The sequence below is a fragment of the Chiloscyllium punctatum genome, chromosome 2 (assembly GCF_047496795.1).
Source record: "Chiloscyllium punctatum isolate Juve2018m chromosome 2, sChiPun1.3, whole genome shotgun sequence".
Lineage (NCBI taxonomy): Eukaryota > Metazoa > Chordata > Chondrichthyes > Orectolobiformes > Hemiscylliidae > Chiloscyllium > Chiloscyllium punctatum.
The window spans coordinates 98,777,400-98,791,008 of record NC_092740.1 but is presented as its reverse complement, the minus strand read 5'-3'; the positions used below and the strand labels follow the sequence as shown (position 1 = coordinate 98,791,008).

Here is a 13,609-nt window from a genome sequence, read left to right as displayed (position 1 = left end):
TTACCATTTCTTTCTCGAATATTATTAGTTTCTCCAATCCATTGTGCACCTTGTTTTCTTTCTTTTTGATGTTACATCCTTATTTCCATCCACTCCCAGTTAGCTACCTCCTTGCAAAATAATTGGTCCTGACCCTGTACATGCTCCACAGCACAATTCCAATCTTCCAAGAATCCATACTCCTTCATCCTGTACTATCTATCCAATCACCTATTCATCTGCTCTGTTCCCTTGTTTCTATATTCACTAGCACATGCCACCAGAGGCTAAGACAGAACCAATCATCTTTATGATCCCATTTTCTTGTTTCTTTCCTAGCTCCCTAAAAGCAGACTGAGTTATGGAAGGGGCTTAGTGCTGGTGGTGTGGGCTTTGCCACAGACTTGGAAACTGATTTTGGCAGGTGGTATACACTGGCAAATGGAAAAGATTTTCTCTTTCTCTCTCTGTGTAACAATGTAACACTTAGAGTTTATCCATTTATACACCTATGTCATTGATAGTGATAAAAACCTGCACCACTAACAGTTCACACCCCTCCCATCAAAGTGCTATGCATTCACTCTAAGAGATCTTTGACATTGTACCAAGAAGGAAACATACGATCTTGCATTTATGTTTCAGCCACAGAAATGTCCAATGTTACCCTAACTTTAGAATCCTCTATCATTATTGCTTTCCTATTCTTCCTGCCCCCACTCCCACCATATACACCTGTATCACTGGCTGGTGAGTGGGATGCATTCAGCAGACTCCTTCACTACTTGCCTGTTCGTCTTTGATGACCTGGAAGTCTCCATTCCCTATTTATTTGCACACTGTTAAGCTTCAGGATGTTAACATCTAGAAATGTGTTATTCGCAAAGCTTTCAAACTCAGCAAGGGAGTTGTGTTGTAAAGATGACATATTTGCAGAAAAGAATTTTGTAGAAAGGAATGTGGTAAGTCTTTTTTATTAATGAGGGAATCGTGTGCTATATCACAGACAAAGTGTACAATTTTTCTTGTCTGGATTAGTGAACATGCAATAGAAATTGTGGTTTTTGTCAGTTCACAACACAAGAAATATTCTGAGAAGGGACAGTGCAACATTCCAGTCACTTACAAATAAATTAGAACAATGTAGAGTTTTGCTGAGATGTTTCTGATGTGATATTTCATCACTACTCAAAATTGCTAACTCCAGGAAAACAGATTCCTATTTCAGATTATTATTTCTTCCTGTAACACCATAAATGCTAGAGATAGTCAAAGAAATAGCTTCAGTATGACTGATAATGGTGATGGATATACTGCTTTCTGTTTGTGTGTGCCTCCACCTGCACATTTTTCACATGCTTTACCATTTGAATGGTATTTTTCACATCCTAGTTCAAAAGGTGTTTCAAGGGCAAAGTCCTCTGATTAATTTTTTTTTGTTTTTATTTCTGATCCAACAGATTATAGCAAATCATCATATGCAGTCTATTTCCTTTGCATCTGGTGGTGATCCGGTAAGGCATTACTTGATCTTGGTGACATCTTAAGCTAGGATTTGTATCATATCATGTTAAGAAGAAGTGATAAGCGTGAGAGCCCTTGTTTCTCATTCAGTAGGCTTTTAATGTTTTCTTTGGCACCGTGATCTTTTCTCATAAGTACCTGACTGGCAGAAGTAAATTCTTTCCTTTTGAAATGATTGTAGCAGATTATGTCATAGCTTTATGCCAAATTCATTCAGATAAATGGTTCAATCAGATTATTCCGCTATTACCATTTCCAACTCTTGTAGACCAAATCTTTTTGTTTACTTGTCCAAGTATCAAACCTCTTCATCTTGTGCCATCATTTGTTTTATACTTTTATTGCTCCTACTCATCACAGACCTTCCCTTCTCTTCTCTCAACAATATCCTTGCCTCAGTACTTGTTTATCCAGTTTTGATGAAAGGTCATCAACCTGAAATGTTCAACTGGGTTTTTATCTATGAGACCTGAATCAGGAGTCAGGAAACTTGCTGATTACATGATCTCTCCTCTTATCAGTCCGTACTGTCAATGCTATTTTTATTGTAGGTGCTAGGGTTCATCTTTGGGTTGCTTTCCACTTACAACAGTAGGCCCAGTATGGAGAGGGAGGTAGGTTGATGATGAAGTGGACATGTTTAAAAATAATACCTGTCTGGTTTTTGCTGAGATAGTGACCCACTTCTGTTGATGATAGTGTGATCCCTTAAGCTTCACCCCGCCCTATTGCCCCACAAAGCATCCAACCCAAATACCACCCAGTACCTACCTCACTCCAAACCCCCAACCCCCATTTTACTGCATAACATCCAAACCACTCCATGCCACCACTCTACTTACAGTCACCACGATAAATTTACATACTTTATGGTAACACTTGAGATTCATTGAAAAATCTTATGATTCTGTGAAAATAAATATTATCCCAAAACAACTATTCACATTATACATTAATGATCTGCACAAAAAACCTGGGGCATTGTTGCGAAGTTTGTAGATGACAGAAATATAAATGGATGGACAGGTAGTGTTGAGGAAGCAGGGAGGTTGCAGAAGGACTTGGATAGGCTAGGAGAGTGGGTAAAAAAGTGGCAGATGGAATATAACATGGTTATAATTATGAGGTTATGTATTTTGGTAGGAAGCTTAGAGATGTAGACTATTTTCAAAATGGGGAACGGCTTTGGAAAACTGAAGAACAAAGAAGAATGGACCCGGGAGTTCTAGTTCAGGATTCTTTGAAGGTTAACATGCATATTCAGTTGGTAATTAGGTAGGCAAGTGCAATATTAGAACTTATATCAAGAAGGCTAGAAAACAAGAGCAAATATGCGCTGCTGAGACTTTATGAGGCTCTGGTCAGATCACATATGGAATATTGTGAGCAGTTTTGGGCCCCCGTATCAGAGGAAGGATGTGCAGGTGTTGAAGGAGGTCCAGAGGAGGTTTACAGGAATGATTCCAGGGATGAAGAGCTTTTCTTTTCAGGAGCAGTTGAGAACTTTGGGTTTGTACTTCAATGGAGTTTAGAACGATGGTGGGGAATCTCATTGAAACTTACAGAATACTGAGAACTTACAGAATGGAAGAGGAGAAAATGTTTCCACTGGTGGTAGAGATTAAGATCCCAGGGTTCAGCCTCAGAGTAAAAGGGTGAACCTTTACAACTGAAATCAGGAGGAGTTTCTTCAGCCAAATAGTGGTGAATCTGTAGAACTTTTATTATGGCTGTAACAGCTAAGTCACTGAGAGTATTTCAGACAGAAGTAGATGGATTTTAATCTGTAAGGGAGTCAAAGGATAAGGAGAGAAGGTAGGAGAATAGGGTTGAGAAATATATCAGCCATAATCAAATGCAGAGCAGACCCAACAGGCCAATTGGCCTGATTTTGCTTCTATACCTTACAGTTCTATTATCCTTTTCAATTATTGCATAAACAGCTCTACTGAACAGAATCCTACAGTGAGTTAGAGGCGAACCAAGCATTCATAATGTTGAACATCTAGGACAACAGGCCCACCTGAGCAGAATCCATTAAAGCCTTTGACTACGCATAGTAGTTCAGTCAATTGTCAAAGCTTTGAAACAGCTAAATTGATGGCTGAACTGAACTTCAAGGAAAGAAAATCCAAGCAATAGAATGTTTCATGCCAGAAGATCTATATTTTATTATTATACAATGCAGAATAGCCTTTTATCCATTGGATTGAATATTTTAATATATCTGAAGACTTTTTTTTAACTTTTGCAATGCTCTCCTTTCCAGAAATAACTTGTCAGGTATCCTGGATGACTACCTGGCACCCATATTATTCAATGGGTCTTATATGTTTAAAACAAAGCACAGACCGAATTCATGCTGTAGTAAAGTCATATATAGCTTGTCATATAAAGTCATGTCTGAACTTGGCAACAGCTTCAATGCTTATCTTTCATCGGTTCCCACTTCCAAACCACGATTTTTCACATGGTTCATGTCACTTCCATGCTGCTGTGATTCATGTTGCCTTCCAAACTTGGCCCCATTCTATTAAAATTGTGGAAGCCTAAAATGCCTAATTCTGTAATGGTAAAAATCACACAACACCAGGTTATAATCCAACAGGTTTACTTAGAAGTCTTTTTTTTTATATAGTCCGACAGGTTTGTTTGGAAGTTCGGAGTGCAGCTCCTTCATCAGGTAGCTGTGGAGCAGGATCATAAGACACAGAATTTATAGCAAAAGATCACCGTGTCATCCAACTGAAACAATATATTAAACAAACCTAGATTGCTGTTCAGTCTTTCACCTTTTAGATTGGGTTGTAGGTTTCAGTTCATTAATATGTAAATTCCAGAGCTTCTTTCAAGCCACATTCTCGAGATATTTAAGATTTTATATAAAAGAAAGAGACATCTCAGCTCAGACCATGCATTAAAGGTTTTTTTTTAGATTAGATTACTTACAATGTGGAAACAGGCCCTTCGATCCAACAAGTCCACACCAACCCTCCAAAGAGCAACCCACCCAGACCCTTTCCCCTACATTTACCTAACACTACGGGCAATTTAGCATGACCAATTCACCTAACCCACACATTTTTGGACTGTGGGAGGAAACCATGCAGACATGGGTAGAATGTGCAAACTTCACACAGACAGTTGTCTGAGGCGAGAATTGATCTTGGGTCTCTGGCACTGTGAGGCAGCAGTGCTAACCACTATGCCACCGTGCCGCCCTTAAAGGTGTGAGGTTAGTGTCTGTCTGCATCCAAATCTTGAGTCAGACTGGTTCTATTTCCAAAGTAGAAATTTATAAAATATTATATGGATTGACTGCCTGCAGATTGTGTGCTTTTTGAACAAAATAGAATGTATGTGCAATTACAATTCTGCAAATGCAAATTCACCATAGACATATGATGTGCGTGCATGTGAGGGAGAGAGAGAAAGCAAGTATGTGCGTGGGAGGGAATGTGTTTGCGTGTGTATGTGTGCGTGTGCATATGTGTATGTATGCTTAGTAGAATGTATGGGTGATGTGACAGAGTATAAGGCTGTGAGAGTGTGTGTGTGCATGTACGTGTTCGTGTGTGAGTGAGAGAGAGTGTATAGTGTAGCGGGGTCACCTGTAGTGTGATGTGAACCCAAGGTCCTGGTTGAGGCCACCCTCATGGGCACTGAACTTGGCTATCAGCCTCTGCTCAGCCATTCTGCGTTGTTGCATATCCCGAAGTCCACCTTGGAGGATGATCACTTCTGAATATACCTGTTGGACTATAGCCTGGTGTCGCATTATTTTTAACTTTATCTACCCCAATCCAATTCCAGAACCTCCACATTATAATTCTGTAATGGTAATGGCGATGTTGGGCACCATCAATGTGGCATCATCATATAAACTCTCAGTACACTTTCTTATCCCATGCTAACAAAAATTGTAATCACTAGAATTGGGTTGTGTGAATCAAAGACTCAGGGTAACCTGCCTCACACAGTTTGGCTCAGCATTAAGATGGGAAAATCTACCCATTCTGTTCCTGTCTCCTGCTGCTGTCTCCCTATTGAGCACTTCCTGCATTTATAGCATCATAGAGATGTGCAGCACAGAAACAGACCCTGCAATCCAACTCGTCCATGCCAACCAGATACTCTAATCTAATCTAGTCCCATTTGCCAGCACTAGGCCCATATCCCTCCAAACCCTTCCTATTCATATACCCACCCAGATGCCTTTTAAATGTTGCAATTGTACCAGCCTCCATTACTTCCTCTGATTTCTCATTCCATACACGCACCACCCTCTGTGTGAAAAAGTTGCCTCTTAGGTCCCTTTTAAATTTTTCTGTTCTCACTCTAAGCCTATGCTCTCTAGTTCTGGACTCCCCCACCCAGGGAAAAGACCTTGTCAATTTACCCTATCCATGCCCCTCATGATTTTACAAACCTCTATAAGGTCACCCCTCAGCCACTAATGCTCCAAGGAAAACAGCCTCAGCCTATTCAGCCTGTCCTTATAGTTCAAATCCTCCAACCCTGGCAACATCCTTGTAAATCTTTTCTGAACCCTTTCAAGTTTCATAACATCCTTTGGATAGGAGGGAGACCAGAACTGAATGCAGTATTCCAAAAGTGGCCTTACCAATATCCTTTACAGCCTTAACATGACCTCCCAACTCTTATATTCAATGAACTGACCAATAAAGGAAAGCATACCAAATGCCTTCTTCACTATCCTATTGACCTGAGACTCCTTTCTTTATTAATTTTCTACCATTTTTCATATTTTCACTCCTGAAAGATCTGACTCTAATTTTCAGACTATGCACTAAAACATAGACTCACTCTACGAATTAATATTTTTTAAACAATCTATCCTACCTGTTCCTCTTAAAGTTTTGAATACTTAAATAAAATCATCCCTTAATCTTCTGAATTCCAGGGATAACAACCCCAGTTTATTTAATTTCTCTCCATAGCTTAATCCTTGCCTTCTGGTAAATCTGTAATGAAGTCTTTCCAAGTACAATATATCCTTCCTAACATGTGGTTCCCAGAATTAGTTGTAGCAAATCAGGCGCAGTCAAAATATTGCTGGAAATTGCCCCATCAGCTTGAAATTGCTTGCTATTGGAAATAAATTTTTCCATATTTATATTTATTTCACAGAAGGTGCATCTTCTGTTAATATTGGGATCCTAGAACAGCCAAGATATCTATGTACATGACACTCACAATCAGTTCTGAATTAGGTGCGAAGCTTCGGATGGCATGGAATCCAGTTTGCTCTCCTTTCATGTTACAATGCAGTTCTTATAAATTAGAGGCTTGATCAATCTCCAATACTAATCTTTTGCTCAGATGGCACAGTCAAAATATGCATCTAATGACGCAGTCTGTGGTCCAGTGTGTCATGATTCATATTAAAATGAAATGCTTATAAAAAAGTGCTTCACAAATATTTTATTCTGATCAGTAACTTTCATGACAAGGGTTGTCTTTATTCAAACTGACTGCATGTAGGAAATAATGAAAAAAAAGACATATCAGAGGTTTGGAATTCTTTTTCTTTTTATGTAAATGCTTGGTGGAGAATGAAGTTCTGATTTCTAAATCCCCTATCATTCAATTGACATTTTCTTTTATGTAACAGGACACCACAGACTATGTTGCATATGTGGCAAAGGACCCAGTGAATCGTCGAGGTAATGACTGCTGTTATATGTTTTGAGGTTGTGTGTCATTCAGTAACTTTATACTTTTATGGAAATACACCTGGATATATATGAGAAAATATTTTATCAGAATGCTATTCACATCAAATTTATGAAGTAATTTATGAGGATGCATTTTAAATTCCTCTACAGCACTGTCATTCCCTTGCTTTGTAATTTCCTCCAAACCTAGCAAAGCTCTACATTTTCTGTGTTCCTCTGATTTTAGTTTCTTGTGCAGCATCCCCTTTAAGGCTCTACAATTGGTGCCTGTGCCTTTAGTTGCTTAGGTTCTAAGTTACGTACGTGCAATCTCCCACTCACCAACCACCCCTCCTCCACATCCTACTGTGCTTTTATCCTTTAGGATATCATTAAATGCTATAGAATCCTTACGAGCCAACTTAGTGTCTCCCTATCTCCCCAGTATTATTTGCAATATATTTTGTTATTTCTTTAGTGTCTAACTCTGTTTCATCTCCTCAAGAAACATTGCTGGAATACATGGAATTTTCAGCAAGACCTATTTATTTACAATTTATTTCTATGCATACTTTGGGCTGTATTTTCTGTGGAGTGGCAATCATATTGAGATTGCCACTTCCCTCCTATCTTTTCACATTAAGAAACAGCTAAACCTTTCTGACATGATATTCTGATCATTCAGAAATGTGGCGTGTACCTTAAATGCAAATGTGTCCTCATAGTGCAAGATGAGATAAGGCAATCAACATCCTTTTTATTCATGAAAATAGTTGACATAATCTGTGATTTACATGTCCAGCAGTACACACAACTCGTTTACAGTTATGAATAGGTAAATACGTAGTCAGGTGTAAGGTGTCATGTGCCAAGTGTGCTATGGTGCGTCGAAGGTGGAGTACCATTTACTCTTTAGACCAGGTCTGAATGGATAGGGACATCAGGCTTTGTGTGAAGAAGTGGGCTTTTGAGTTCCAGAGAGGAAGGGGATTGCTGGGTTTTGGAAGAAGGGGGTTATATCGAATCTTGGAGGATGTGGTGTGTTTCTTATGACGGAGGGAGAGGGAATGTCAGGTTGAGGGGGAGAATAGAGTGTTAGGTTGAGAAACATGGAATGGTGTCAGGTCCTAATGGAGAGAGGATGTTGGGTCAGTGTTAGATTTTGTAAAGAGTCTGGCAGTGTGTGCTTAGGGGAGTGTGTGGTAAGTGGGATCAGTCTAATAGTAACCTAAGAGTTTGACTAGATTTTTAACTGTCTAATTTTTCCTGGGTCGTTACATATTTGCTGCAGTGGCATCCACTGAATTCTTTGATTTAACTGAATACTTACAGAGGGTTTGTGGTGCAGGAGAATTGCCCATTAGAATCTTTAATTTCTTGGGCAATTTTTGGCCATCAGAAAATTGAGGTAGTACCTTGACACCAGGTTCAAGCTTCTGTTTCAGTTCTTTCTACTGTGACTCTGACATTGTATATGTCTGATGTTAATCCCATTACTCTGTACTTCTGTCATTTATGTCATACTCTAATTTATGAAGCAACTTTTGGCATTTCATTGAAGTATATAAAAGTTAATAATAATAGTAATCATCATATTTTATTCATGAAACATGTTTGCATCCTGGAGGCTGTATTGCAGTGTAAGTTAAGAAATTGGATTTAAAATGTGCAAACATATAACAGTCATAGCTTGATAAACATTGATAAACAAATTTTTCCGGTAGTAGGGAAGTGTGGAATGGAATATCAAATGAATAGTAAAAATTGAGTTAAGGTTATATTAAAATTACATTTTATTGAGAACCCAAAGGATGGGAGGATCAGGCCTATATTCGTGTCTCTCCATCCTTAATTTTGTCAAGTGGCTGAGTTGCCTTGATTGTTCTGGTCATGACGGAGGTATCTAGATCTGAAATTGCATCAAGTATTTTCTGAACGGAGTCCAAATATTAACTTGTTGCTTTAATAATTTTACTATATAAGACTTACAGAGAAAATCTTCCTTGCATAAATATGAACATATGAAATACACTAATAGCTTGCAATATGGTATGTGCATCAAAAATAACAGAGGGAAGTCTTTTGGCTGATGTTAGGAAAGTTGCAAATTTAAGAAGGGATTGGTAACTTTGCAGTTTTTAACTTTTGTGCATTCCCTCTTGGAGAGTTGTGGCTAGAATGTACTCTCTGTTTGTAATATTAAGAAAACTTTGAGTAAAAATAATTTACTACACTTTTTTCCTACAAGCATAAACATATTTTATTGTCAATAATCATGTATGATCCTGACATTCATGTAATTGCTGAAATGGATTGAATTACTGGGTTCCTTTTGAAAATGTTGATATCCAAGGTGAAAAGAGATCGACAGAGTGAGGGCCCATATGTTTGCAAAGTACTTCCCCATTCACAACATAGCTATATGTTTATTTCACACTAAGCAATTACAGTCTCGCAGTAACTACTTGAAATAACTACTTGAAGTAATCGATAATGCATGTTAAATGAATACATTTGATTTTAAACCATAAGACATAGGAGCAGAAATTAGACCATTCAGCCTATCGACACGGCTCCACTACTGGCTGATATGTTTCTCAACCCCATTCTCCTGTTTTCTCCCCATAACTCCTAATCCCCTTGGCAATCAAGAACCTATCTATCTCTGTCATAAATATATTTGATGACCTGGCCTCCACAGCCTTCTGTGGCAGTGAATTCCATAGATTCATCATTCCTTGGCTGAAGAAGTTTCTCCTTATCACCGTTCTAAATGGTCTTTCCTTTCTTCTCAGGCTGTGCCTTCAGGTCCTAGTCTCTCCTACCAAGGGAAACATCTTCCCAACATCCACTCTGTCCAGGCCATTCAGTATTCTGTAAGTTTCTATTAAATCCCCCCCCCTCATCATTCTAAACTCCAAGTCCTCAAATGTTCCTCATATGTTAAGCTTTTCATTCCTGGGACCATTCTCGTGAACCTCCTTTGAACCCGATCCAGCGCCACTACATCCTTCCTGAGATATGGGGCCCAAAACTGTGCACAATGCTCCAAATGTGGTCTGACCAGAGCCTTATAGAGCCTCAGAAGTACATCCCTGCTTTTATAGACGGGGGGGTTTCGTGATGTAGGTTTCTGATGCTGCCTGACCTGCTGTGCTTTTCCAGCACCACACTATCGACTCTGATCTCCAGCATCTGTAGTCCTCACACTCTCCTAGTTGATTTCAATTTTTCCCCCACCCCTCCCCCATTCCTGTTCTCTCAAAATAAATGCCATTGTTGTGTTTGCCTTCCTAACTACTGGATCAAGCTGCAAGTTTACCTTGAGAGAATCCTGGACTAGACCTCCCAAGTCTCTTTGCACTTTTTATATTATTAATATCACTTGATGGCCAAGTCAACTAAAACAGGCACATGGAGGACTCAATCCCAGATGTGATTGCATATGTAGATGCATATGCATATGTATATGTAGATGAAAGATTTCTTAAATGTTAGAATAATTCAGAAAAAATACACTTTAGTAAAGGATAGTTCTCTGCCTTCCTTGAAGATTTATTGGGTAAACATTCCATGTGGAATAGCAGTAACCCATAAAGTTTAGAAACAGAACCAGTCCATTCTGCTCTTAGATTAGATTGATCTGTATGCCAGTTTTATTTACGTGCCTTTAATCGCTAATCCCTTGATACCCTACGTAATAAAGTCTGTGTGCATTCACAGCCTTTTTGGAAGTGAATTCACGGTGCACAAACTTTTGTGAAAAATACAGAAATATAGAAAATAGGCCCATCGAGCCTGCTCCACCATTCCTAAGGATCACGGCTGATCATCCAAATCAATAACCTGTTCCTGCTTTATCCCCATATCCTCTGATTCCTTTCAGCTCAACTGCTATATCCAACTACTCCTTTAACTCATACAGTGTTTTGGCTTCAACAATGTTCTGTGGCAGTGAATTCTAAAGGCTCACCTCTCCTGATGAAGACATTCCTCGTCATCTCAGTTCTAAATGGTTCATCCCATATTGTTAGACTGTGACCCCTAGTTCTAAACTTCTCCACTATCAGGAACATTCTTCTTGCATATACTTTGACTAGTTATATTAGAATTGTATAGATTTCTATCAGGTTGGCCCCTTATTCTTCTGAATTCCAATGTATGTAGTCCTCATTGATTCAACTTCTCCTCATAGGTTAGTCTCACCATCTCAGGAAATCTTGAGACTGGTAAACCATTGCTGCACTGCCTCTATGTACCTTTGCTTCTTGAATTCATTCCTGAAGAGAATTTTTGTCTTTGTTGGAGTAAACTTCAGGTGAGGGGCAATGCAAGTACTGAAAGCTGAGTCAGAGATGTCCCATCAGCTTTCTGCCCAACGACCAAGCTGTGATGGATTCAAATAAAAGAAACCCAGGCAAATTTCTTCTAACTGCTCTTCCAAGAACAGTTGTGAGTCATGACAAAACATAGTTTGGCTCCCCAAGGAAACCTGACAGATGTGCTGCAGTAAGGAAAAAGCAGACAAAGGTATCATTCTGGCCAAAAGCAAGCTCCACTAGGAGCATTTGATTCAACATGGATTTTTGTCTGTAGAACCTGTCAGTGCTATATTAATTTTTGCCAACTGACCTATGTCACCTTTTTGCGGAAGTGTGATGTTTGGTGATTCTAATTACTGCGCTACATCAGCATTGCTTTTCATGCTGGTCTTAGCACCCACATCTGCTTCTATTGCAGTAACAACAACAAACCCCCATTTTAATATAGGTTCATGGCCATGCCAAAGTGGTTGGGGCCATTTCTATCATAATTCTTTACTGTATAAGACAGCATTGAAAGAATAAATTCAGAAATAACTAATTTATTGTTACTTTGCAAAGGTAATGAAGGGAATTTGACGTTGCATTAGAATTAGCACAAAAGGCTTTTGTGTCTTACAAAGCCTTTTCTGAAGCATGGTATATGGATTTTGAAGTAGCTTTGCTCCATTCTATCTTTCTTTACAGAACATAGTGTCAAGTTTGTCAAATTGCAGTTATAAAAGTAAACCTGTCTACCTGCTACTTTCTCGAGAACAAAGCAAAATATTACAGGATGTTAACTTGTCTGTACCAGTGTGAAGCTATCTGCTCAATAATTATATTCTGGCCTTTTTTGAGGCTTATAAACCCTATTATGAGTTATGCAATGCTCCCAATAATGTGCTGTGATTCAGTCAATTACAGGGAATGTACTTTGGAGAATTTGGCACCTGGGAACATTACCTGCAATAGTCCAAAATTGAAATGGAAGAATATGTTTTATATTTGACTGCTGAAGTTGTTTTAACAAAATGTGCATAGATTGAAAGATGACAGCTCTCATTAAATATTTTTAAAGCATGTCATATATTAGAATGCTGTGACGGGTTGGCTCAAGATGTTATCAGTACGATTGGCCAAGCTTTTGAACTTCGATTCAAGCAATATCTACAGTGTCCTACTAAGATATCTAGTATTCATAACAGGTGAGTACTGATAACATTGAGAATGGTTTTATTAACATGCAAGATATTTTAAAAGCAATTATAATTTTATTGTGTGTTTAGGCTGTAATATCGTATGTGCGGAAGGTCACACTACTGAAGTAATATGGTTACTGAAGAGCAATAAAAGCAACTTGGGTGTACTGTCATTAAAGTTACACACTGTAGGACAATTATTTTGATGATTCTAATTATTTGATTTGATTTGATTTAATTATTATTGAAAAGTATTAAGGGTACTTATTGAACAAACGAAGCTTACAAAGTGAGTGATGTTGGTACCAGAGAATGAAACCCTTTCCATTTCAGGTAACACGATGATCATCTCAAATTTAATCAAACATTTGAGTTAAACAGCATATATAATGAGCAGAACATGCATACTACAGATTACTTATCCTTGTTAAAAATGACCAACTTCTTGCTAGCACAATCACTCCCCTTTCAGGTACAGTAAAGCCAAATGCAGAGTAAAGTTGCCGGAGATCTATCTTGACAACATTCCTGGTGGCTTGGGAGAGACATATAGCTTGAAAGACTTTTGTTTCAGTTCACAGAAGCCCTGATTGAAGTTAGATTGTTTGTCCTGGAGAAAGGAGCCAGTTCAGAAAAGTTAAGAAATAGCTTACCTTTGTGTAAAGTTTAAAGAATTGAAAGAAACAGTTAAGTCAAACCTATACCTGTGATAGAAAAGCATATTCTCTGATGTTTGAGTACTTTGATGTGATTCTTTTGGGATAGATGGGATTGTATTTTCCTTTGTGTTACAAAATATTCTAAATTGTGTTATATGTAAGTAGCTTAGCATATTCCATTTTATCGTCTGTTTATTTGCATAATAAACTTCATTTTTATTGTTAAAACACAATCTGCAGCTTTCTATGGTTGTATTTAAGTGCAA

General features: G+C 38.4%; 1 protein-coding gene across 7 annotated transcripts in view; it reads left to right on the top strand.

Moving 5' to 3' along the window:
- shc3 (SHC (Src homology 2 domain containing) transforming protein 3) overlaps positions 1 to 13,609 on the top strand; it is a 237,544-nt gene that overhangs the window by 145,159 nt on the left and 78,776 nt on the right. For 6 of the 7 annotated variants that reach the window (XR_011962693.1, XM_072586330.1, XM_072586340.1 and 3 more), the window contains 3 exons: positions 1,440 to 1,493; positions 7,139 to 7,190; positions 12,564 to 12,690. Coding sequence is in view for 6 of the 7 variants with exons in the window: in XM_072586330.1 (XP_072442431.1) it covers positions 1,440 to 1,493; positions 7,139 to 7,190; positions 12,564 to 12,690 (233 nt within the window). In the remaining variant the exon portion in view is untranslated. The remainder of the gene's footprint in view (positions 1 to 1,439; positions 1,494 to 7,138; positions 7,191 to 12,563; positions 12,691 to 13,609) is intronic. The other variant, XM_072586312.1, reaches the window with a different exon arrangement.